General features: G+C 41.4%; 1 protein-coding gene across 3 annotated transcripts in view; it reads right to left on the bottom strand.

Annotated features, from left to right (window-relative positions):
• Positions 1-855: 855 nt before the first annotated feature.
• Positions 856-27722, bottom strand: part of CTSS (cathepsin S) — a 39764-nt gene continuing 12897 nt past the window's right edge. For 2 of the 3 annotated variants that reach the window (XM_032154767.2, XM_032154766.2), the window contains 6 exons: positions 26380-26502; positions 23541-23690; positions 20312-20539; positions 18530-18695; positions 16022-16124; positions 856-1611 (listed from right to left, as the gene is read on the bottom strand). In XM_032154767.2, the coding sequence (XP_032010658.1) occupies positions 1512-1611; positions 16022-16124; positions 18530-18695; positions 20312-20539; positions 23541-23690; positions 26380-26502 (870 nt within the window). In that variant the 3' untranslated portion in view covers positions 856-1511. The remainder of the gene's footprint in view (positions 1612-16021; positions 16125-18529; positions 18696-20311; positions 20540-23540; positions 23691-26379; positions 26503-27722) is intronic. The other variant, XM_058439321.1, reaches the window with a different exon arrangement.

The raw sequence follows: 27722 nt of genomic DNA, 5'->3' as shown, positions 1-27722 counted from the left end.
TTATGGAGAAGGAGCCAGAGTTAGTGTAATTAGTTTAGGTTAATTTAGGATATATTAATGACATTATCCCACACATCGTTCATGTCATAGGCATGAACTTAAAAAATTTAAAGTTCTTGCTGCCTGCTTAGATGCATCTACTAATCTAGAGCAGTTGTGAGGAAGATCCATCTGAATTAGATAAAAATATGAGCAGTGGAGTATTGGTTATTTTATTCTGGTTGGCTCAGTTATTTGCCAAAAAAAGGCCCTGGTCAAATTGTTGATGACTAGGTAAAAATAATTTGGACTAATACATGAAATTGTTGATCATTAAAATAATTCTTTCAAAGTGCTTGTCTGTTATGCATTTGTTTACTTTAACATAATATAAAAATATGTGTTGAATCTTCTTTTTTTAAGACAGGGTCTTGCTCCATCACCCAGGCTGGAGTGCAGTGGTGCAATTACAGCTCACTGCATTCTCAACCTCCTGGGCTCATGTGATCCTCCTGTCTTAGACATCTGCATAGCAGGGACCACAGGCACACACCACCACTCCTGGATAGTTTCCTTTTTATTTTTGTGGAGACAAGGTCTCACTATGTTGTCCAGGCTGGTCTTGAACTCCTAGGCTCAAGACGATCCTCCTACTTCAGCCTCCCAAAGTGTTGGGATTACAGGCATGAGCCACTACACGTGGCGTTTTGAATCCTCTTATGTGCAAAGATACAATCTGAGTCCTCAGGACATTTATAGCCTAATATTTTCTTCCATCAAAGTTGCTAAACCCCATCACCAGAATACCACAATTAATATTCTCAGGATAGATTATTAATAGTTGCCTAGGAATAAGAATGGTATGTGGCAATGACAGAAATTTGAAATGGCAGATTTATTAAGTACTTTTAAGCCATCAAGTTACAAAAGGCTATTAGGGGTCTTAAAAAGACAAAGAGTATACAATAAAACAATGAGCAATGACAGATTGTTTTAGGTCGAACAATTTTTGTACAGTTATATCATTACTAATTTACGTAGCAAATTTTTCCTGAGATTTGCAAATTTAAAAAAATGAAGAATCAAACTATATTTTCTTTTCTGTTTTTTTGAAACAGAGTCTCCACTCTGTCATCCAGGCTGGAGTACGGTGGTGTGATCTCAGCTCACCACAGCCTCAACCTCTTGGGTTCCAGGAATCTCGTGCCTCAGCCTCCCAAGTAGCTGGGATTACAGGCATGCGCCACCGTGCTCGGCTAATTTTTTGTATTTTTAGTAGAGATGGGGTTTCACCATGTTAGCCAGGCTGCTCTTTAACTCCTGACCTCAAGTTGATATGCCTGCCTTGGCCTCCCAAAGTACTGGGATTACAGGCGTGAGCCACCGTGTCCGGCCTCAAACTATATTTTCTAATTAGTACAGTAAATACACATTGATCATGACACAATTATTTCTTCTGGATACAGTAGGAAAAATTAAGTTAAGAGAAAGTGCTTCATATTTCTTGATTTGTTATAAAAAGAAGAGATCCTCTAGATTTCTGGGTAAGAGGGAAAGCTAGCAATCCCACAATGATTTCCTTTATTTCTTGCCATCCGAATATATCCTTCTTCACCAAAGTTGCGGCCCCAGCTTTAGAAAAAGAAATAACACAAAATTACAAATGCATACAATCAAATCATGTTATCAACTTTTTATCTCATTGTTTTTCTCCTATAAGTGATTACATATGAAAGGCCATAAAACAAAATTAGAATGAAATAATATAATAATTTCTCCAGGGATTTCAGGCAACTCAAAATAATGGTTTGGAAAGCTTTAGTGCTATACTGATGAATAGACTTAATACCTAAGGAAAACTGTAGTAAGATCCATCCTAGTCCTTTAAGCCTCCTACTTTGCAAATATGCCTTCTCTAAAGAAAGAGTATTAGTATCCTTTATAAGGCTTTATCTCTAATTTTTTTGATAACAGTATCATATGTAATGATTTTCTATTAAACTTAAATTCCTCTAGAGAATGTCAATTAAGAAATATTTTTGAGTGACTACTATGAAAAAGGTATAGGGCAGGGAATTCTAAAGCAAACAACAAAAATGCAGCTCTGAAAGAGCTTTTTGATCTAGAAGTGGAGCTGAGGTAAGACTTTCTCATAATTAAAGCTATTGAAAAATGAGCCAGGCATGGTGGCTCACACTTGTAATCCAAGTGCTTTGAGAAGCTGAAGTGGAAGGATTGTTTGAGGCCAGAGTTTGAGACCAGCCTGGGCAAAATAGCAAGTCCCTGATTCTACAAAAAAAATTTTTTTTTAATTAGCCAGGCATGGTGGCATGCACCTGTATTCCTTAGCTACTCTGCAGGCTGAAGTGGGAGGATCTTGAGCCCAGGGGTTTGAGAGTACCGTGAGCTATGATTGCACTGCTGTATTCCTGACACTCCAGCCTGACCCTGTCTCAAAAAAAAAAAAAAAAAAGGAATATTTCTACCTGGCACTGGAAGTGTTCAAGCAAGCGGAGGCTACTTGTTAGAGATGTTGCAGAGAGAAATCATGGGTCGGATTAGGGTTCGAGTAGATCAGTGTTTCACTTTTTGATTTAATGGACTTAGAGGAGTTCAAAGAGTTTTTACTGATTGATATACAGTTATCAATTTTAAAATTAGCATGTATGGACATCTTTTTTTTTTTTTTTTTTTTTGATGAAGTTTCACTCTTGTTGCCCAGACTGGAGTGCAATGGTGCAATCTCAGCTCACCGCAGCCTCCACCTCCCGGGTTCAAGTGATTCTCCTGCCTCAGCCTCCCAAGTAGCTAGGACTGCAGATATGTGCCACCACGACGGCTAATTTTGATTTTTAGTAGAGATGGGGTTTCTCCATGTTGGTCAGGCTGGTCTCCAACTCCTGACCTCAAGTGATCTAACCACCTCAGGCTCCCAAAGAGCTGGGATTACAGGCATGAGCCACCACGCCCGGCTGTATGGACATCTTTTTTAAAAAGCATACTATTGGCCGGGCACGGTGGCTCATGCCTGTAATCTCAGCACTTTGGTAGGCAGAGACGGGCAGATCCTTTGAGGTCAGGAGTTCGAGACCAGCCTGGCCAACATGGTGAAACCCTGTCTCTACTAAAAATACAAAAATTAGCTGGGCATGGTAGTGTGAGCCTGTAGTCCCAGCTACTCGAGAGGCTGAGGTAGGAGAATCTCTTGAACCTGGGAGGCAAGGCAGAGGTTGCAGTGAGCCGAGATTGTGCCTGTGTACTCCAGCCTGGGCAACAGAGTGAGACTGTCTCAAAAAAAGAAAATAAATAAAAACCATACTACTTACTGTCACCATTATGTTGTAAAAGAAAATGCATTTTAACACCAAAAGCAAAAAATCTAAAGACATAATCTCTATTTTAAGGATAGTCTTTTGAGTAAATAAATTTAGATTAATGAAAAAGTCACCAAAATATTCTTATTTTTCTTACTTTACCAAGACTGATGAAAATAACTTAGAAAATCCTTGTAAGAGGAATGATTTCTGAAGCTCTTTATCATTCTGAGATTTTATAGTGGTAGGTATATAAATATCACACAAGGCAAAATTCATTAAGTGCTCTAGGATACAAATAAAAGTGTGAAATTGAGAAAATGCCTAGTGTGTTTGGAGAGCACAGTAAGAAATTTAGTTGAAAGGAAAACTGGATATCTTTAGTACAATAGTGGAAAAAGAGGATAGAAAGCTGGTTTGGGGCCATGTTGTGAGCAGCTTAGAACAGCAGGTGGAGGAACATGTACTTCAATTACAAAGGCAAAGGGAAGCTCTTAACAAATTTTGGCTCAGGGACTCAAAGATTGTGTTTTTGCATGCAGTGGAGAACCTAAGAAATGCTGGTTTATTGTTGGAAAACAAATGATACCATTTAAAAGGACTGTGCTTTAACAGGCCTTAAATACTCTATGTATCAGCCCTCATTGGACTTTTTGCAGGTCCTATTTTTTTCTCTCTGTACCATTTAACACAGTTGTCTACTCCCACCCTACTGGTCTCTTGGCTTCAAGACACTACTATGTTCTGATTTTCTTATCTCTCTCTGGTCAGTCCTTCTCAAACATTTTCATGAGCTCCTTTCTTTGCTTCCTTTCACTTAATTGCCACTCCACTGCTTAGAAATTGTCAATGGCTCTCCATGCCTTTACAATAAAATTCAAACTCCATTGTCACCTCTAATCAACCTTTGGCTGTAGTGAGTTTTTTTGCTTGTTTGTTTGTTTGTTTTTGAGAGTCTCACCATGTTGCCCTGGTTGGAGTGTGGTGGTGCAATCACAGCTCACTGCAGCTTCGACCTCCTGTGCTCAAGCAATCCTCCTGCCTCAGCCTTCCAAGAGCTAGGACCACATGCGCATACCACCATGCTTGGTCAATTTTTTTTTTTTTTGAGATGGAGTCTTGCTCTGTGGCCCACGCTGGAGTGCAGTGGCACAATCTCGGCTCACTGCAAGCTCCACCTCCCAGGTTCACGCCATTCTCCTGCCTCAGCCTCCTCAGTAGCTGGGATTACAGGCGCCCACCACCACGCCTGGCTAATTTTTTTGTATTTTTTAGTAAAGACGGGGTTTCACCGTGTTAGCCAGGATGGTCTTGATCTCCTGACCTCATGATCTGCCCGCCTCAGCCTCCCAAAGTGCTGGGATTATAGGCATGAGCCACCGCGCCTGGCCCAATTTTTTATTTTAGTAGAGAAGTGGTCTCACTATGTTGCCCAGGCTGTAGCAATGCTCTCTTAATATCTAGTTTGATAAGCAAAAGCAATAACAATAATCTGGCCAGGCTATTATTAATATTAATAGACACCACTTATTTAGCACTTACTCTGTGCCAAACAGATTAACATAAATTATCTAATTTAATCATCATCCTGTGAGGTGAATATTATCTTCTTTTGCTAAAGAAAAAAACAGAAGGGCAGAGTTGTAAAGTAGCCTGCCAAAAGTCACATGGATAGTAAATTGTGAAAGCAGAGTTCAAATCTAGGATTATTTTATTCCAAAGCCCACTCTGACTTTTATCTATGCCTATCCCTACAGTTATCTCTGTGAGTGAAGTCATATGGGGAATGAAATCAGACCAGTACATCTAGGATCTCACGTAATTTATATCCTACTATGGTCGCTGCCTTAAATAATAGGTGAAATAAATCATTTTAGGTGAACTGAAATTGGACCTGAGTTCTAGCATGAAAATTGAATTGAGAGTCTAGTTACTAGCAGTATGAATTCAGTCAGTGAGACCAAGAATCCCAGACCCCATTCAACATCTAGATAACTTACCTTTCTCAGTTTTACTGACCAAGATCAATTGCCCCCAATTTTGCAAAAGATCCCAGACCTCTTTTTGACTGAGTCCTGCTAACTTCCCTTAAACAATGAAACTGATAAAAAAAAAAATCTTAAGCTAGATAAAGTATCTGAGGACAAAGTCTTGCCTTCAGAATTATACAAGATCTGCTCCAAATGTTCATTTCGGTACTTATCAAGTTGTATATTTTTCTTAATTCTATAGCTCTTTCACTCAAACTGTTCAACTTTAGGTAAGTTTGTTAACTAAATGCCTATCTCATAAGAGTACATTAAAAATTAAATGAGAAAATGTATTTAAAGTACTCACACAATATTTGGTATATAGCCAATGCTTACTAAGTGAGGGTAGCTATTTTTATTATTATCCAGGTATGAGTACATCTGATTGGACTCAAGTAGAGTCCATCTACTTTTTTTTTTGAGATGGAGTTTCGCTCTTGTTGCCCAGGCTGGAGAGCAATGGCACAACCACAACCTCGGCTCACCGCAACCTCCACCTCCCAGGTTCAAGTGATTCTCCTGCCTCAGCCTCCTGAGTAGCTGGGATTACAGGCATGCGCCAGCATGCCCGGATAATTTTGTATTTTTAGTAGAGATGGAGTGTCTCCATGTTGGCCAGGCTGGTCTCGAACTCCCAACCTCAGGTGATCCTCCTACCTCGGCCTCCCAAAGTGCTGGGATTACAGGCGTGAGCCACCGAGCCGGGCTGAGTCCGTCTACTTTTAAAAAAATATATAGCCTTCTTCTAGGGTGATCACCAGTCCCAGTTTGCCTGGGACTGTCCTGTTTTTAAAAAGAAAGTCCTGTGTCCCAGAAAGCCTCATAGCCCTTAGCAAAGTGGGAAAGTTGGTCACCCTACCTTCTCCTTGCATATTATAAGGCTACTAACTTATTATTCCTTCTAAAATCAATGCCAGTTTCCTTTGTAATAGACTGAAGTCCTGGGCTGCTTAGGCTGTGCCAGACACTCTTCTAGGCATTAGGATTACAGAGACAAACTATTTCTAAAGCCTAGGTTCTAGAGGAGAAACATACAATAAACGAAGAAATACTTGATGATATATATGATTAGTACAATAAAGAAAAATAAAGCAGGATAAGGGATACAGAGTGTTAGGAGACAGGGCTCAATTTTAGGTGGAATGGTTGGGAAAAGCTTCGCTGAGTGGATGTTTGAGCAAAGATGCAAGTGAGGCAAAGACCTGGATAAAGGGCTAGAAATAAGCATAGTGTGTCAAGAAATAGCAAAAAGGCTAATGTGCCGGGAGCTGAGTGAGAGAGGGGAGAGTAGTTGGAGAGGTAGTTGGAGAGGCAGGCTAAGGCCAGATAATGTCATGCTTTACAAGTCATGGGTTTTATTCTGAGCGGGAAGGAAAGCCGTTAGAGGGTTTGGGGTAGAAGGGTAACATAATCTACTTTATGCTTTAAAAAGATAATTCTGGTTACTGTGTAGAGGATTGATTCCAGGCAAACAAGAGGGAAGAAGCTACCAGTTATGAGATTATTGCAATAGACCAGGAGATGGATGGTGGCTTGAACTCTAATGGTAACAATAGAGGTATTGAGAAGTGCAAGCACATCTTGTTTTATTGTGCTTTGTTTTATTGTGCTTTGCTTTATTGTGCATTGCAAATTTTGCATATTTTACAAATTGAAGGTTTGTGGCAACCCTGCATGGAGCAAGTCTATCGGCACAATGTTTCCAACAGCCTGTGCTCACTTCGTGTCCCTGTGTCACATTTTGGCATTTCTCATAATATTTCAACTGTTTTCATTATTAGCAAATCTGTTATGGTGATCTGTGATCGGTAATTTTTTTTTTTTAATTTTTGAGACAGGGTCTCACTCTGTCATCCAGGCTGGAGTGCAGTAGCACAATCGCAGCTCACTGCAGCCTCAGCCTCCCAAGTAGCTGGGACCATGGATATGCACCACCATGCCCGGGTAATTAAAAAAAAAAAAAACTATCTGTAGAGACAGAGTCTTGCTATGTTGCCCAGGCTGGGATCAGTGATCTTTAATATTACTATTGTAATTGTCTTGGGGTGCCATGAGCCACGTGCATATAAGATGATGAACTTAATTGATAAGTGGTGTGTGTTCTGACTGCTCCACTAACTGACACTTCCCCCATCTCTCTCTCTTGCCTCGGGCCTCCCTTTTCCCTGAGACACAATGATATTGAAATTAGGCCAATTAATAACCTTACAATGGGCCAGGCGCGGTGGCTCACGCTTGTAATCCTAGCACTTTGGGAGGCCGAGGCGGGTGGATCACCTGAGGATAAGAGTTCAAGACCAGCCTGGCCAACATGGCAAAACCCCATCTGTACTAAAAATACAAAATTAGCAGGGTATGGTGGTGCGTGCCTGTAACCCCAGCTACTCTGGAGGCTGAGGCAGGAGAATCGCTTAGAACCTGGGAGGCAGAGGTTTCAGTGAGCCGAGATTGCACCACTGTACTCCAGCCTGGGCAACAGAGGGAGACTGTCTCAAAAAACAAAAACAAAAACAAAAACAAAAAACAACCTTACAGTGGATTCTAAGTGTTCAAGTGAAAGGAAGAGCTATACATCTCTCATTTTACATCAAAGCTAGAAATGATTATGCTTTGTGAAAGCCAAGGTAGGCTGAAAGCTAGACCTCTTGAACCAGTTAGCCATGTTGTGAATACAAAGGGAAAGTTGTTGGAGGAAATTAAAATGCTACTCCAGTGAACACATGAATAAGAAAGCAAAACAATGGGCCAGGTGCAGTGGCTCACACCTGTAATTCCAGCACTTTGGGAAGCTGAGGCGGGTAGATGACTTGAGCTCAGCAGTTCAAGACCAGCTTGGGCAACAAGCTAAAAATACAGAAATTACCCGTGCCTGGTGGCACATGCCTGTAGTCCCAGCTACTTGGAGGGAGGCGGAGGTTGCAGTGAGCTGAGATTGTGCCACTGCACTCCAGCCTGGGTGACAAAGTGAGACCTGACTCAACAACAACAACGAAGAAAAGTAAAGAAAGAAAAAAAAGTGAAACAGCCTTATTGCTGATATGATTTGAGTGGCCTAGATAAAAGAGCAAACCAGCCACAACCTGCCCTTAAGCCAAAACCTAATCCAGAGCAAGGCCCTAACTCGCTTTCATTGTAAGAAGGCTGATGAAACTAAAATTAAAGAAGTTAAATAACCTGCCGAAGTTCTTCTATGCCTCCAGTGCAACTTATGCCACCTCGGTTTTAGCATTTATCACATTGGGTTGCAATGGACTACACATGCACCTGCCTGTTTCCTTCACTCCATTAGACTATGAATACCTTGAGGGATGGTAGAAGAGCTGCAGTTTTCATTTCCAATTGCTAGTTCCTAGCTTGGCACATGGTAGGTACTCAATACATGTTTGTTGAATCAGTGTCCAAACGAAGATGCAAAAATGAACAAGAGACTATCCTACCCTGAAGAAGTTGACATTTTAGTGAATGGAGCATGGTTTGCACAAATAGCTATAACACAAGGGACATGTGTAAAATACTATAATAGAATTCATAAGGCATTGCCAAAGCTTAGGAATTAGAGAAACAATTCTAAGTGAATGGGGTATGAAGGAGATAGTATTTGAGGCAGGATTTAAAAAATGAATAGGATTTGTAATGACTTTTTTTCATTTTAAAATTAATACCTTTTTTTTTTTCTTTTTTTCCTTCCTTTTTTGAGATAGAGTCTCGCTCTGTCACCCAGGCTGGAGTGTGGAGCGCAGTGGTGCGATCTTGGCTCACTGCAAGCTCTGCCTCCCAGGTTCATGGCATTCTCCTGCCTCAGCCTCCCGAGTAGCTGGGACTACAGGCATGTGCCACCACGCCTGGCTAATTTTTTTTGTATTTTCAGTAGAGACAGGGTTTCACTGTGTTAGCCAGGATGGTCTTGATCTCCTGACCTAGTGATCCACCTGCCTTGGCCTCCCAAAGTGCTGGGATTACAGCAATGAGCCACTGAGCCTGGCCTCCTTCCTTTTTTTTTTTTTTTTTTGAGATAGGATCTCATTCTGTCACTGAAGCTGGAGTTGAGTGACGTGATCATGGCTCACTCACAGTGGCCTCAACTTCCTGGGCTCAAGTGATATTCCCACCTCAGTCTGCCAAGTAGCTGGGACCACAAGTGTGTGTCACCATGCCTGGCTTATTTTTGTATAGAGATGGGGTCTCACTGTGTTTCCCATGCTGGTCTTGAACTCCTGGGCTCAAGCGATCCTCCCAGTTCAGCTTCCCAAAGTGCTGGGATTACAAGCATGAGCCACTAAGCCTGGTTGGACATACTATGTTTAACTTAAAATTTTTTTTGAGATAGGGTCCTGCTCTGTCACCTAGGCTAGAGGGCAGTGGTGTGATCATGGCTCACTGTAGCCTCAAACTCCTCAGCTCAAAAAATCCTCCTACCAGGCCGGGCGCGGTGGCTCACGCTTGTAATCCCAGCACTTTGGGAGGCCGAGGGGGGCGGATCACAAGGTCAGGAGATCGAGACCACGGTGAAACCCCGTCTCTACTAAAAATACAAAAAATTAGCCAGGCGTGGTGGCGGGCGCCTGTAGTCCCAGCTACTTGGAAAGGCTGAGGCAGGAGAATGGCGTGAACCTGGGAGGCGGAGCTTGCAGTGAGCAGAGATTGCACCACTGCACTCCAGCCTGGGCGACAGAGCGAGACTCCGTCTCAAAAAAAAAAAAAAAAAAAAAAATCCTCCTACCTCAGCCTCTTGAGTAGTTGATACTACAGGCACATGCCACCATGCCCGGCTAATTTTTTAATTTTGTTTGTAGAGACTGGGTCTCCCTGTGTTGCTGGTCTTAAACTCCTGGCCTCAAGTGATCCTCCTGCCTTGGCCTCCCAAAGCTCTAGAGTTATAAGCATGAGCTTACCACATTCAGCTAATATTTAAACTACATATAAATTTTGTATTTATGTGTATCTTTTTTCATTTAAATATATACCCCAAGCATTTTATTAGGTTATTAATAATAGTCTGAATAATTCTAATGCATGGAGTTTATGTCATAGTTTATTTAATCATATACCTATTGTTAGGCATTTTTGGCTACTTACTAGTTTTTACTATTAAAGAATAGTGCTACAATTCACATAAGTTGTGTATGAAAGTTTTCCCATATTTAGGATTATTTTCTTCATATAGATTCCAAGAAATAAAAGTAATGGGACACTGGCTGCGCGCAGTGGCTTGTGCCTGTAATCCTAGCACTTTGGGAAGCCAAGGCAGGCAGATCACCCAAGATCAGGAGTTGGTAGACCAGCCTGGCCAACATGGTGAAACCTCATCTCTACTAAAAATACAAAAATTAGCCAGGTGTTTTGGTGGGCACCTGTAATCTCAGCTACTTGGGAGACTGAGGCAGGAGAATCGCTTGAACCACAGAGACAGAGGTTGCAGTGAGCTGAGATTGTGCCACTGCACTCCAGCTTGGGAGACAGAGTGAGACTCTGTCTCAAAAAAAAAAAGGGGAAAAAGAATATGAACATTTAAAAAGTTCTTTATCATATTGTCAAATGCTTTTAAGAAAGAGAATAGGCAGGGTAGGGTGGCTCATGCCTGTAATCCCAGCACTTTGGGAGACTGAGGTGGGCAGATCACGAGGTCAAGAGATTGAGATCATCCTGGCCAACATGGTGAAACTCCGTCCAGCATGGTGAAATCCCGTCTCTACTAAAAATACAAAAATTAGCTGGGCATGGTGGCACATGCCTGTAGTCCCATCTACTTGGGAGGCTGAGGCAGAAGAATTGCTTGAACCTTAAAGGCGGAGGTTGCAGTGAGCTGAGATCATGCCACTGCACTCTAGCCTGGTGACAGAGCGAGACTCCATCTCAAAAAAAAAAAAAAAAAAAAAAGAGAGAGAATAAATACAGCTTACTTTCCCGTCAAACTGTATAAGAATGCCCATTTCACCAAGACAGGTGGGATTTCTGTAGACAGCATTGGGCTTCACAGGCATTTCAGAAAGATACAGCATATATAAAGAAACAGAGGTAGGGATGTATCTGTAAACTTAGGGAAAGATGAATAAGTAGTTCACTGTGGCCAGAGTATGACTGTGCGTATATGAAAATATAGTGGAAGAAATGTCTAAGGTTATGTTAAAAGCTAGATAATGGAGTATCTGGAATGTCTGGCCAGGAGTTTGGACTTCATTTTTAGACAATGGTGAACTATTCAGAATTTTTGAGCAGGAGTTGACATGATCTATATTTTAAGAAGATACCTCCATAGCTGGGTAGAATGGAATCTGAATTACAGCAGGGCCATTGGGAATGGCAAAGAGAAAATACATATAAAATATGATTCACAGGCCAAATGGATAGGGCTGTGTGGGTTGAGGGGGAAAAAGGAGAAGGCCAAGATGATGCTTAGGCTTTAATAATCTGAAGATGGTAATATATTACCCAAAATAAGGAATAGTTTTCCCTTGACCTTGTTTGAAAATCCTTTTCAGGGATGAGGGATGAAAGGAAGAGAAGAACATTGTAAACTTATTGAGTATGAGAGTGTGTATATGTTGGTAATAGGGTGATGTAGGTGGGGAGTTTGGATTTTTCAAGGAGAGCTGCCAAATTGGAAGTGGGACAAGAAAGTCTGTCACTTAGGAGGTTATTTTCAGAGATTATGAACTGGGGATCATCTACATAATGGCAATAGTTGAAACTGAAGGAGCAGATGAGTTTGCTTTGATATAGATGAGTTTGCTTTGATATAGCAAAGTCATGTAACAGACAGGTGGATAAAATAATGTAAGATATGAGGCTAAAGTTGATGTAGCAAAATGAATCAAGATAGTGAGAAATGTGCCATTGCATATGTTTTTTAGGTCATTGAGGGCAACTTTCCAACCTCTAACTCACTTTCCTCCTCCAATACATGAACAATTCCATACATCTGAAGACTTGATGCAAATAGTGTCTTCTCTGTGGAGGTTTAGGCTGTTAGGCATTTCCTCTTCAATAGTCCCATAGCCATTTAGACATGTATCATTATACCACGATGTGTTTGTTGTATCGTTTAAAAATATATCTAGGCTGCGTGTGGTGGTGGCTCACGCCTGTAATCCCAGCACTTTGGGAGGCTGAGGCAGGTGGATCACCTGAGATCAGGAGTTTGAGACCAGCCTGGCCAACATGGCAAAACCCTTCTACTAAAAATACAAAAATTAGCCAGCGTGGTGGTGCACACCTGTAATCCTAGCTACCGAGGAGGCTGAGGCAGGAGAATCACTGAAACCTGGGAGGCGGAGTCTACAGTGAGCCGAGATTGTGCCATTGCACTCCAGCCTGGGTGACAGAGTGAGAGTCTGTCTCAAAAAAAAAAAGATAAATAAATAAAAAAATATATATATACATGCATTTCTGTCTCTATTAATAATTTTACTTTTTTTCCCCTTTTTGAGACATGCTAGAGTGCAGTCTGTCACCCAGGCTGGAGTGCAGTGGGGTGATCAATGTTCACTTCAGCCTGTCTCTCTCTCTCTATATATATATAGAGAGAGATTTATATGTATGTATACACAATATATATTATGTATATATATTATGTATTATATTATATATTATATATTATGTATAATATTGTATATTATGTATGCATACATAATATATATTATATATATTTTTTTCATGTTAGATTGTGAGTGCCTTTAGGACAGGGTGGTTTCTTACTATTTGTTGTATCTCCAGGGCCTAGATAATGCCAGTCACATTGTAGATGCCTAGTAAGTGCTTGTTGAATGAATGAGTGAAGAGAAGCAGCTTTGAATTTCAACACTAAAAGATATAGATGATCTTCAAGAGCAGCTTCAGTAGAGAAGGGAATTTAGAACCCCTGCTGTAGGGAGTTCCTTAGAGAGTCAATAAGATATGAGGGAAATGGTTTCATTTTAAAAAGCTATCACTGGTCTACACCCAAGCTGATCAGTGCTGTGAATAGGTAATCAGTGAACCAAGATATTGATCCCCTCAGATACTTTCCCCATGGGCCATACAAATATCATCATCTTCTACGTGTGCCACAATGGGAAAAGGGTAGGAAAACACCTTTTGTTTGATTTGTAGACTATGTACTTCAAGTAAAGATTTAAGGGGTGTTATGGGTTGCATTGTGTCCCCGCAAAATTCATGTTGGAATCCTAACCTCCAGTACCTCAGAATGTGAACTTATTTAGAGATAGCGTTGATGTAGACATAATTAATTAAATTAAGATGAGGTCATTAGGGTGGGTCCTAATCCAACACGAATGATGCTCATGAAAAGGGAAAACTGGCCAGGCGTGGTGGCTCACACCTGTAATCCCAGTGCTCTGGGAGACCAGAGCAGGAGGATCACTTGACCCCAGGAGTTTAAGACCAGCCTGGGAAACATAGAGAGATCCTGTCTCTACAAATAGAAATTAAAATTAGTCTGGTGTGGTGGTGCATGCCTGTAGTGCCAACTACTTTGGTGGCTGATGTGGGAGGATTGCTTGAGCCCAGGAGTTTGAGGCTGCAGTGAACATTGATCACCCCACTGCACTCCAGCCTGGGTGACAGAGTGAGACCCTGTCTCAAAAAGGGGAAGAAAGTAAAATTATGAATAGAGACAGAAATGCATACAGGGAAAATGTCATGTGAAAATGAAGGCAGAGGTCAGGGTGATGGTTCTAAAGGCTGAGGAAAGTCAAAGATCACCAGCAAACTTTCAGAAGCTAGGCGAGAGGCATCAAACATATTTTTTTAATTAAAAGAACATATTTAATTGACAGATTGTATAAACTCAAGGTATACAGTGTGATGACTTGATGTATGTGCACATTGTGCAATGGTTACCATAATCAAATGAAATAACACATCCATCTCCACCTGTGCTATACCTTTGATTCCCAGAACCTGTTCATCTTATACCTGAAAGTTTACACTCTTTGATCAGCATCTCCTCATTTACCCAGCCTCCAGTCCCTGGCAGCCATCATTCTACTGTCTGTTTCTGTAAGTTTGACTTTTTTAGATCCCACATATAAGTAAGATCATACAGTTTTTTTTTTTTCCCGTGTCCATGAATATTTTCTTCCTCACAGCGTGAGAAGGAAGTAACACCTTGATCTTAGACTTCCAGCCTCCAGAACTGGGAGACATAAATTTCTGTCATTTAAGCTGCTCAGTTCGTGGCACTTTGTCATGGTAGCCATAGCAAACTAACACAAAGAGAAACTCCAGGTGTGCCCCAAAGTCTCAACTCTTCATATTTCCTCCCTTTTTTCCCCTCTAGAAGTTATGTTCCTTTTGTTTCTGAGTGATATAGATGTCAGTTCAATACATATATTGAGGGGCCTTTAGGTGCCACCCACTTAGTCTGTGCTATGGATACGAAGACAAGACATAATCTCTCCCCAAAGGCACGTACAGAACATTGGAGTGACAGACAGGTAAATATACAATTTAAATATAATGCCTAAAATGCTGTGATCCAGTATGCATAGGACATTTTGGCAGCATAGAAAAAAGACATTTTGCTCAGCCCAAGGATTCAGGAAAGACTTTCTGGAATAGATTGTGCCTGAGCTGCTTCTGAAGAAAAGGAGAAGTAAACCAAAAGAGAAGACAGGATGTTCTAGGCAGAGGGAACACAAACCAAGATATGAAGGAAGGTATCACAGATGAAGTGGAATGTATGGAAACTACAACTGTGGATACTGCAATATAACCAGAGTGAAAATAGGAGGCAACAAATGCCAGGAGGTGAGGCTGGCAAGGCAGGGAGCACAGCCCATAGGACTTGTCTTCTGTCAGGGAACATTAATTTTACACCGAATGAAACTCAGTAGAAGAGTTATAAGCCCAGATTCGTTCATATTTTAGACAAATAAGTTTGGCAGCAGTATGAAAGATGGATTTGAGGGTAAAGGGGAAGAAAAATAGAGAGTAAAGGAGACCAGTTAGAAGGGTACAGCAATAGTCCACACTAGAGATGCCTGAACTAGAGCCGTAATAGAAGAAACAGAGAAGGCACAGAATCAAGGACATAGATGAGGTAAAATTGGTTTGACTAATTGGTTGCTTGGTTGGACTTGGGGAGGTCTCAGATGAATCCATCATATCTTATTGGGTGATTGTGTTGTGTGGCCCTTTACTGATATGGGAAATTCTGAAGGAGGAACAGTATGGAGGAGAGAGTACTGAATTATTTGGATGCACTGAGTTTGGAGAGACTAAGATATATGTAAGTGGGTGTGTCCAGATAAGTCTGAAGTTCTGGGAAGATGTCAGAACTAGAGCTAGAGATTCAAAAGCTATTGGCATACAAAGGTTATAGCTAGAGTCCTAAGAGTGGAATTATAGCATCCAAGAAACAATAAAAGAAGAAGAGGAATGGGCAGAGGATAGAGCCCTGGGGAAAACTAACATTTTTGGGCTAAATAGAGGAGAGGAATAGGTTCATAAGAGAGGCTGAGAAGGAATAATCAGAGAAGTAGTACAGAAGATAAACCAGGAAAACAAAGTGATGAAGGTAGAATTGTAAGTGAAAAGATGGGGGCACTGAGTAATTTAGAATGTCACTTTGTACGAAGCTATAAAGTTCATCATTGTCAATATCGTGATCATAATGATCATCATCAAAATCATGAGAGTATTTGCTGAAACTCCCTCAAATTCCTGATTCCAATTAAATATAAAGTGTAAATATATTACCTGTTTTTCACAAGCCAATATTCTTTCCCATTAAGATCACCATAGCCAACCACAAGTACACCATGATTCACATTCTGAGTACAGGATGGTTCATAGTAGACACCTGAGAATCAAATATGGGTGGGAAAAAAGAGTGAATACTATAGGATAATAAAGAGCATTTTAAAACGGTATTACTTTTTATTAGCCTGCTTTGGATACATAGCAAGGTTAATTTAAAAAGTTAAGGACATGTCCAGGCGTGGTGGCTCATGCCTGTAATCCCAGAAGTTTGGGAGGCCAAGGTGGGCGGGTCACAAGGTCAAGAGATCGAGACCATCCTGGCCAATATGGTGACACCCCATCTCTACTAAAAATACAAAAATTAGCTGGGCGTGGTGGCACGTGCCTGTAGTCCCAGCTACTCAGGAGGCTGAGGCAGGAGAATCGCTTGAACCCGGGAGGCAGAGGTTGCAGTGAGCTGAGATCGTGCCACCTCACTCCAGCCTGGCAACAGAGCGAGACTCCATCTTAAAAAAAAAAAAAAAAAAATTTAAGGACATATACTCTCATGCATAAACTAGGGCTCATAATTATTTGCCACCAATGCTGTATTTGTCAGTGTTCTTGCCAAGCTTAGCATCACTCCAATCATAGTTCCCCCAGAAACCTTCTCTGATAAGCATACCACCTTTTCTAGGTTTTTTTTTCTTTTTTGTTTTTTTCTAAGTATTTTTAAACTTGCATACAATCGGTTATTTTAATTCTCTGCGTATACAGGCATATCTCATTTTATTGTGCTTTGCTTTATTGTGCTTTGCAGATATTACCTTTTTTTTTTTTTCTTTTTTTAAGGAACAGAGTTTTGCTCTGTTGTCTGGGCTGTAATACAGGTGGTATGACCGTAGCTAATTGTAACCTCAATCTCCTAGGCTCCAGTCATCCTCCTGCCTTGGCCTCCCAAAGCGCCGGAATTATAGGCATGAGCCACTGCACCCAGCTAGATATTGCATTTTTTACAAATTGAAGGTTTGTGGCAACTCTACATTCAGCAAGTCTATTGGTACCATTTTCCCAAAAGCATGTGCTCACATTGTGTCCTTGTACCACATTTTGGTAATTCTCACAATATTTCAAACTTTCTCATCATTATTATATCTGTTATGGTCATCTGTGATCAATGACCTTTGATGTTACTTTATAATTTTGAGGATGAGTTACAACCCACACCTATATAAGATAGCAGACTTAACCCACAAATGTTGTGTGTGTTCTGACTGATCCATGGACTGGCCACACCCCTGTCTCTCTCCTCAGGCCTCCCTATTCCTTGAGACACAATGATATTGAAATTATGCCACATAATAACCCTATGATAGCTCGTAAGTGTTCAAGTAAAAAGAAAAGTTGCATATCTCTCACTTTAAGTCAAAAGCTAGATGTGATTAAGCTTAGTGTGAAAGCCAAGACAGGCCAGAACCTAGCCTAGGCCTCTTGTACCAAACAGTCAGCCATGCTGTGAATGTAAAGGAAAAGTGCTTGAAGGAAATTAAAAATGCTGCTCTGCTGAACACACAAATGACAAGAAAGTGAAACAGCCTTATTGCTGATACAGAGAAAATGTGAGTGGTCTAGATGAAAGAGTAAGCCAGCCCAGCATACCTTTACGCCAAAACCTAATCCAGAACAAGACCCTAACTCTCTTCTACTGTAAGAAGGCTGAGAGAGGTGAGGAAGCTGCAGAAGAAAAGTTTGAAGCCAGCAGATAGATGTTGGTTCATGAGGTTTAAAATTGACTCGCCTTACCCCGCCCCTCCCCGCCCCACCCCGCCTTGCCCTGCCCTGCCCTGTCCTGCCCTGCCCTGCCCCTCTTTCTTCCTTCTTTCTCTCTTTCTTTTTTCTTTTTTTTTTTTTTTTTGAGACAGAGTCTCGCTGTCACCCAGGCTAGAGTGCAGTGGCGTGATCTCGGCTCACTGCAGGCTCCGCCCCCCGGGGTTCACGCCCTTCTCCTGCCTCAGCCTCCCGAGTAGCTGGGACTACAGGCGCCCGCCACTTCGCCTGGCTAAGTTTTTGTATTTTTAGTGGAGATGGGGTTTCACTGTGTTAGCTAGGGTGGTTTCGATCTCCTGACCTCGTGATCCACCCACCTCGGCCTCCCAAAGTGCTGGAATTACAGGCGTGAGCCACTGCACCCGGCTAGAGACAGGTTTTCACTCTGTTGCCCAGATTGGAGTGCAGTGGTATGATCATAGCTCACTGCAACCTCAAATTCCTAGGTTCAAGGAATCCTCCCGCCTCACCCTCCCAAGTAGCTGAGACTACAAGTGAGTGTCACCATATCTGGCTAATTTTTATTTTTATTTTTTGTAGAGATAAGGGTCTCGCAATGTTGCTCAGGCTGGTGTCAAACTCCTGGCTCAAGCAATCCTCCCACCTCAGCCTCTAAAGCTGGAATTACAGGCATGAACCACCACGCTCAGCCAATATCCTTTATTTCTTTCTTTAAATTCTAATTTTTTTTTTTTTTACCACTTCTGTAGAGGAAGAAAGAAGGATGACTCGCATCTACACCAACAGACACTGGGCCTTTATTGGCCACAGCTTCTTTCAGGACATCTTCTCTGCTATAAGGAAGTTCAGTGTACTTTGAACATGTGGCAGCACGGTATTTTGAGTCATATTGACATTTCTGATCCTGCAAAAAGAAGTATAAATCAGATAAAGAAGTATACTTCAACTCCTTTATAAATCACCAGTATCCTAAGCCTGGATTTTAAATATGTCTTCTTTCCTTTCTTTAACTTTTTCATGTGTCTAAGGCTCCTTCCTTTGCAAATCTTCCAAATCCTAACAGTCCCGGGTTTCAGCAATAATGGAAGAAATACAGAAACTATTCTATTCTTTCAAATTGTGAACATCCTCATACATGCAAAACTTGCCAGGACAATGGCCCCTGAGACTCTGAGGTGGACTGTAGGGAAATATTACACAGAGATAATAAACTCTAGATGAGAGCTTTAAAATATTTTTGATGCCTGCAAGATGATCTGCAGCTAAAATGATGGTATATAAAGACCATATGATATGGGAAACACAAGTGTATTTCAAGTGGGAAAAGGAAAGTTACAAATTCGTGTTTGTTGTATATACAACTATGTTTTGTATTTATTTATATTATTTATTTTTTTGAGACAGGCTCTCACTCCATTGTCCAGGCTGGAGTGCAGTGGCATAATCATGGCTCACTGCAGCCTCCAACTCCTGGGCCAAGTGATTCTCCCACCTCAGCTTCCTGAGTAGCTGGAACTGCTACTCAGGTGTGCACCACTATGCCTGGCTAATTTTTTTGATTTTTAGTAGAGGTGAGGTCTCATTATGTTGCACAGGCTGGTCTCAAAACTCTTGAGCTCAAGCAATCCTCCCACTTCGACCTCCCAAAGTGCTGACATTACAGGCGTGAGCCACCACACCTGGCCAACTATGTTTTTTAAGTGCTTAACAAGAAAATAACTTGAAAGAAATAAACCAAAACAATAATGGTTAAGGTAGAAGGTTTTTGAGTGATATTTTTATATTTTTAAAATCTTCTGTAACATGGACACAATCCTTAGGTTATCGTTATATCAAAATGTATAATGAATTTGCGAGGAAGAGAGCATTATTTAGCTTCTCAGTGGGTGGAAGAATGATGTGGTTAATGATCTGAGAATAAGGTTGAGCATGGGAGGCTGCAGAAGAAAAAGTTTAAATATAGAGAAATAATTTTAAGGATAGTTTGCTTAAAATCTGTTTAATTTTGGGATGGAGTATTGCTCCATTGCCGAGGCTGGAGTACAGTGGCGTGATCTCGATTCACTGTACCTCTGCCTCCTGAGTTCAAGCGATTCTCCTGCTTCAGCCTCCCGAGTAGCTGGGACCACAGGAATGCGCCACCATGCCCGGCTAATTTTTGTATTTTTGGTAGAGACAGGGTTTCACCACGTTGCCCAGGCTGGTCTCAAACCCCTGACCTCAGGCGATCCACCCACCTCGGCATCCCAAAGTGCTGAGATTACAGACGTGAGCCACTACGCCCAGTCATTAAAATCTGTTTTTAAGCATGAATGCTACTTGCTTATTTGTACTACTGATATATTAAGAAGAGTACTTCATCAGAAAGAGAACTCTTGAGAATTAAAGAATTCCTCTTCAGGGTCCTCTCTCACACACAATACTGCTTCTCAAGCAATTGGCATGGTGGCAAGCCCAGTGCAGTCAGTCAGTGGATAACATGAGATCATGGGGCAGCACAAAAATTTGCTTAAGACGCACCATGGCTTTGTAGGGATAGGAAGCGTCTGAGTCGATGCCCTTGTTATCAATGATGTACTGGAAAGCTGTTGTCATGAAGCCACCATTGCAGCCTTTGTTTCCATATTTTTCAGTTGAGCAATCCACCAGGTTCTGGGCACTGAGAGACACCAGCTTTCCTGTTTTCAGCTTCAGCTGTGCTTCCAGGGCCCCCACAGCACTGAAAGCCCAGCAAGCACCACAAGAACCCTAAAACAAATACAAGGTCACAAACGCAAATCACAGAAAATCATTAGGAATGACTTCCATAACCCAAACTGGACAATGCTCAGCTACATCAGCTCTGTCCCTAGTTCCCAGAAAGAGCTCCCCCACTACAGTTTTCTTCTGTCTTTAACAATGGGAATGAAGACTAAATTTAACTCGATTGTTATATAGGCAAGGTCCAACCTTGATAGAGATTTGCAATCAGCCAAGCTCAGAGCATAATGGCCATATTCAAATATACTTAGAAACAGTATTCACTGAGCATGTATCAAATTGCACCTATTTTCACCCGTATGTAAGGGAGATAGTTGCCTACCGTAATGAGATTTTGAGAGAGCTAGGATGATTTCCTTGACCTAAAATACCCTTTCTCCTGTCAAATGATGCCTGAAACATAAGAAGTTTAATACTAGGTTGGCATTTTTCAAACCTTTGTTATCTTCAGAATTTTTTTGATCAAAAAATATTTTACAAGGAGGCATAAACAAACAAAAAAAGGCAAAACTGATTTAGTTTTAAAAGGGGCAGAGTGTCCACAGCCCCATCATAATTGTTTTCTTTCTCTCTCCTTCCCTCCTCCCACCTTGCTCTCCATCCAAAGGAAGCAAACTGACATTGCTTTTGACTAAAGCAAAATTGTTCATTAAAATGCAAGCACCCAGAGAAAGGAGCTCATTAACTTACTTAGAGTTAACATCTAAATATGTGGTTTATTGGGTCTTCTAAAGCTGTTATTTTAGAGAACCTCGGGTAAGAAATCCAAAACTAATTGAAAGGAAAATATGTAGGTGGAAAAGAATAAGAGATTAGCAGTACCATTTACTTCTTTTTTTTGTTTGTTTTGAGACAGGGTTTCCCTCTGTCACTCAGACTGAAGTGCAGTGGTGTGATCATGGCTCACTGTAGCCTCAACCTCCCAGGCTCAAGCAATCCTCGCATCTCAGCCCCTCAAGTAGCTGGGACTACAGGAGCGCACCATGCCTGGTTAATTTTAATTTTTATTTTTTGTAGAGACAGGGCCTCACTATATTGACTAGGCTGGTTTCTAACTCCTGGGCTTAAGCGATCCTTCTGCCTCTGCCTCCCAAAGTGCTGGAATCACAGATGTGAGCCACTGTGCCTGGCCACCATTTACTTCCTAATAAATTTTTACTTTCTTCATCGATCACCAGCTGGGGTAGCTGCTCAGAATGCTTTGATTCCTCTCACTTACCCTGACCTCTATGGTGATACATGTGTTTTACCTCTAACTGATTTAGGATTTTTGCAATTTTTTAAAACAAGCAAACTAAAGGAAAATACAACAGCATAGGAACAATAATTTTACAAGTCACATATTTCATATTCTAACGATGCAAGACTGGCCATGAATTAACTTGAGTGGCTCAATTTATAGACCACTCTAGCTCTAGTTCTTTCTTCTCCTTCAACTTTGAAATTCACAAGTGAAATGGAGAAACTTCCTGATCACCAGGGCTCTCTCACGCAACACTGCTTCTCAAGCAATTGGCTTATTGGAGAGTCCAGTGCGGTCAATGCGTAGCGTGAGCAATAAAAGTCTGTGTTAAACACCTATTTGCTTAGTTCAGTGTTTGTCTAAGTAGGTGGCTCTGTGATCACTTAGAAAAGCACTGTGGGAACTGAACACGAGGGCTCATGCCTATAATCCCAGCACTTTGGGAGGTGGAGGTGGGAGGATCACTTGACCTCAGGAGCTTGAGAACAGCTTGGGCAACATGACAAAACCCATCTCTGCTAAAAATACAAAGAAAAAAAAAAGTGGTGGTGTGTGCCTGTAGTCACTACGTAGGCTGAGATGGGAGGATCACTTGAGCCCAAGAGGCAGAGGTTGCAGTGAGCCCAGATCGCGCCACTGCAGTCCAGCCTGGGCAACAGACGGAGACCCTGTGTCAAACAAAACAAAACAAAACAAAACAAAAACCACTGTGGAGAATCCAGTTGTCCCTCAGTATCCACAAGGGATTGGTTCCAGGACCTCTGAGCATACCAAAGTCAAGAATGTTCAAGTTCCTTTATAAATGACTGAGTATTTGCATATAACCTACACATCCTCCTATGCGGTTTTTTGTTTTTGTTTTTTTTTTTAAGACAGGGTCTCACTCTATCGCCCAGGCTGGAGTGCAGTGGCAAGATCTCAGCTCACTGCAACCTCTGCCTTCCAGGTTTAAGTGATTCTCCTGCCTCACCCTCCCGAGTAGCTGGGGTTACAGGCGCCCACCACCATGCCAGGCTAATTTCTGTAATTTCAGTAGAGACGGAACTTCACCATGTTGGCCAAGCTGGTCTCAAACTCCTGACCTCAAGTGATCTGCCTCCCTTGACCTGGAAAAGTGCCGGGATTACAGGCATGAGCCACTACGCCCGGCCCTCCCTTATACTTTACTTACTTTTTTTTTTTTTTTTTTTTTGAGATGGAGTCTCGCTCTGTAGCTCAGGCTGGAGTGCAGTGGTGTGATCTCAGCTCACTGCAACCTCTGCCTCCCGGGTTCAAGTGATTCTCCTGCCTCACTCTCCTGAGTAACTGGGATTACAGGCGTGTGCCACCAGGCCCAGTTAATTTTTGTATTTTTAGTAGAGACGAGGTTTCATCATGTTGGCCAGGCTGGTCTGGAACTCCTGGCCTCAGGTGATCCGCCCGCCTCAGCCTCCCAAAGTAGTGGTATTATAGGCGTGAGCGCCTGGCCTATTTTTTATTTTCATTTTTTTCTGGATATTTTGGATCCACGGTTGGTGGAATCTGCAGATGTGGAACCTGTGGATATGGAGGGCCAACTGTATAAATAAAATATAATATGTGATCCTTGCCCTTAAGGACTTATAATTTAGTTGGGAAGACAAGAATAACAAAAATAATTAGAAAGTAACACGTGGGACTGTAAGATTCACTGTCAAATTCTGTAGCTAGACTAAGCACTTAAAGAGCTCTACCTAGGGTTCAGAGGCTTGGGATGGTAATACTCACTTGATATTTCACTTCAGTAACACACCCTTTCTCTCTCCAGTCCACAGAATCAGGCAATATCTGATTAGGGTTTGACTTATATGTGATATTTCTCTGCCACTGGCTGGGAACTCTCAGGGAACTCATCAAAGACATCACTTCTTCACTGGTCTACAAAGCAAATATACAGTCAGGCATCGTTTAATGACTGGAATATGTTCTGAGAAATGCATCATTAGGTGATTTTGTCATTGTGCAAACACCATAGTGTGTACTTACACAAACCTAGAGCATATTGGCTCCTACATACCTAGGCTGTATGGTAGGGCCCATTGCTCCTAAACTACAAACCTGCATGGCATGGTACTGTACTGGAGGTTGTAGGCAATTGTAGAACAATATGAAGTACTTGTGTATCTAAATATATCTAAACATAGAAAAGGTACAGTGAAAATACAGTATAAAAAGTAAAAATGGGGGCTGGGCATGGTGGCTCACGCCTGCGATCCCAGCACTTTGGGAGGCCGAGCCGGGTAAATCACCTGAGGTCAGGAGTTCGAGACCAGCCTGGCCAACGTGGTGAAACCCCATCTCTACTAAAAATACAAAAATTAGCTGGGCGTGGTGGTGCATGCCTGTAATCCCAGCTATTTGGTAGGCTAAGGCAGGAGTATCACTTGAGCCTGGGAGGTGGATGTTGCAGTGAACTGAGATCGTGCCACTGCACTCCAGCCTGTGCGACAGATTGAGACTCCATCTCAAAAAAAAAAAAAAAAAAAAAAGTAAAAATGGTACTTCTATATACGTCATTTACTATGAAAGGCCTGGAGTTGCTCTGGGTGAGTCAATGAGTGAGTAGAGAGTGAATGAATGTGAAGGCCCAGGACATTACTGTAGACTTTATAAACACGGTGCACTTAGGCTATACTAAATTTGTTGAAACATTTTTCTTTCTTCAATAATAAATTAACCTTAGTTTAATGCAACCTTTTTACTTAATAAACTTTTAATTTTTTAAATGTTTTGTCTCTTATAATAACCCCTTAAAATACAAACACATTGTATAGCTGTACGAAAATATTTTCTTCTTTATCGCCTTCTTCTATAAGCTTTTTCTATTTTTAATTTTTTAAAAGTTTTTACACTTTTTTGTTAAAAACGAAAATACAAACACACACACACATTAGCCTAGACCTGTACAAGATCAGGAGCATCAGTATCATTGCATTCCGTCTCCACCTCTTGTCCCACTGGAAGGTCTTCAGGGGCAACAACATGTATGGAGCTGCCATCTCCTCTGATAACAATGTTTTCTACAGGATACCTCCTGAAGGACCTGCCTGAGGCTGTTTTACAGTTAATTTTTTAAAAGTATAAGTAGGAGTACACTCTAAAATAACAATTAAAAGTATAGTATAGTAAATACATAAACCAGTAACATATTCATTATTATTAAGCATTTTGTACTGTGCAAAATTTTATGTGCAATACTTTTATACCACTGGCAGAGCAGTAGGTTTGTTTACAGCAGCATCACCACAGACAAGTGAGTAGTGTGTGTGCTACATTGTTATGGTGGCTACAACATCACTAGCTAGGCAAGAGGAACTTTTCAGCTCCATCATAATCTTAAAGGACCACCATGGTATATGCGGTCCATCAGTGGCCAAAATGCATATGACACATGACTATATATCTCTTTCACTTATATCCTTCTTTCTTTTCTTTTTTTTTTTTTTGAGACGGAGTTTCACTCTCGTTGCCCAGGCTGGAGTGCAATGGCGTGACCTCGGCTCACTGCAATCTCTGCCTCCTGGGTTCAAGCGATTCTCCTGCCTCAGCCTCCCAAGTAGCTGAGATTACAGACATGCGCCACCACGCCCAGCTAATTTTGTATTTTTAGTAGAGACAGGATTTCTCTATGTTGGTCAGGCTAGTCTCAAACTCCCGACCTCAGGTGATCTGCCCACCTCGGCCTCCCAAAGTGCTGGGGTTACAGGCATGAGCCACTGTGCCCGGCCTATCCTACTTTCTAATATCCTAGTAACTGTAACTGTGAATATATTTAAAAACTGCCATGGAATAAAAAAGCTGAGAAAAACCAGTAATAGTTGTGACCAACACAGGTTCCATTAGGATCTGGTGGGGTGAATTATCTGGGTTTGTTTAGTTTCACACTTGGCACTATCATCCCAGTTAGGCACCCTCATGGGGAAGGAGAAGAAGAGAATGGTAAAAACTAGAAGTTACAGGGAGGCAGATTTTTGTTTCAAAGCAAGGCAGAATTTTATAAAAGGGCTGTCTAAAAAGTGGACTAAACTGGTTTCCCATGTGAGAAAGAATTACAAAAGAGATTCCTGCATTTAAGAAGGAATTTAGTCTACCTAGGGCGTTCCCTTCTTCACTTTGGCAACAGTGGTAAAGTTTTGTAGGACAGAACAGAATCTGAAAACCAATAGGGGATTATTTGTGATATTAAATACCCACAAGCTCCCATTAAGAAAGCAGATGGATCATACTAAATTGTCAATCTAGACTTAAGTAAGTACGGCAACTTGCTATAAAAGCCTGTCAATAGTCATTAGGTGATACTTTTTAGAATTTATTTTTTAAAAAATGGTATTCTGTGAGTTTAAAATTTCCTCTAAAGAAGTGATTTGTTAAAGAAAGAAAGTAGTCAAAATAGAACGAAGTAAGAAATCTCTGTACAAGTTCTTATGTCCTTAAATTCTACTGTTTTCCAACTTTGTACTATACATTCCTTTGTTATTGTTGTTTACCTTCAAATTGCTTTTGGGGAGACAGAAAGGAAATGATATTTACCCAGACATGAAAGTGGGATTCCTTGTAATGTACCTACCATGTCTCCCAGGTGGTTCATGCCCAGATCGTATGAGTGCATTCCCATTGAATGCTCCAGGTTGTGAAGCATCACAAACTTTAGATTCTTTTCCCAGATGAGACGTCGTACTGCTTCTTCATTCTAAAACATAATGAAGGAGAACATAGTCATACTGCATCCTGGACAAATAAGTGTTTGATGATGAAAATGGCATTTTTTTTTTTTTTGAGATGGAGTCTCACTCTGTCACCCAAGCTGGAGTCCAGTGGCACGATCTCAGCTCACTTCAACCTCCGATTCCCAGGTTCAAGTGATTCTCCTGCCTCAACCTTCTGAGTATCTGGGATTACAGGCATGTGCCACCACGCCCAGCTAATTTTTGTATTTTTAGTAGAGACGGCGGGGTTTCGTCATGTTGGCCAGGCTGGTCTCAAACTCTTGACCTCAGGGGATCCGCCTGCCTTGGCCTCCCAAAGTACTGAGATTAAAGGTGTGAGCCACTGCACTCACCCAAAAATAGCATTTTTGAAGCTTTCTACCAAATGTGGATCTGCCTGAGAGCATGCAAATACATAAATATATCCAATAGAACTGCTAACTTCACATATTAATCTTAATTCTTGCTCTTAACTGCTTTGATGGCTTAATATTATCTTATGATAAACATGAATTTCCTTCTCTTTTTACAATTTATTATTATTATATTATTATTATTATTATTATTATTATTTTGACAGAGTCTTGCTCTGTCACTCAGGCTGGATGGAGTGCAGTGAAGTGGCCTGATTACTGCTCACCGTAGCCTTGACCTCCTGGGACCCAAAAATCTTCACACCTCAGCCTCCTGCATAGCTGGGATCACTGGGTGTGTGCCACTGCAGCCAGTTTTTTTGTTTGTTTGTTTGTTTGTTTTGGTAGAGACTGGGTCTCCCTCTGTTGCAGGCTCATATTGAATTCTTGGGCTCAAGCAATCCTCCCCTATCAGCCTCCCAAAGTCCTGCGATTATAAGTGTGAGCCACTGCGCCCAGCACTTTTTTTTTTTTTAGACAGGGTCTTGCTCTGTTGCCCAGGCTGGAGTGCAGTGTTATGATCACAGCTCACTACAGCCTCAAACTCTTGGGCTCAAACTATCCTCCCATCTCAGCTGCCCGAGTAGCTAGGACTGCAAGCCTGCACCACCACAACCAGCTTATTTTTAATTTTTTTTTTTTTTTGTAGAGACAGGATCTCCCTATGTTGCCCAGGCTGGTCTCAAATTCCTGGCCTTAAAGGATCCTTTCCCCTTGGCCTCCCAAAGTGCTGGGATTACAGGCATGAACCATGCACCCAGTCATGATTTGCTCTTTCTTTTTTTTTTTTT

This window comes from Hylobates moloch, unplaced genomic scaffold, assembly GCF_009828535.3.
Source record: "Hylobates moloch isolate HMO894 unplaced genomic scaffold, HMol_V3 SCAFFOLD_5, whole genome shotgun sequence".
Classification (NCBI taxonomy): Eukaryota; Metazoa; Chordata; class Mammalia; order Primates; family Hylobatidae; genus Hylobates; species Hylobates moloch.
Note: the sequence above shows the minus strand (reverse complement) of the source record. Positions and strands in the feature narration are given on the sequence as shown.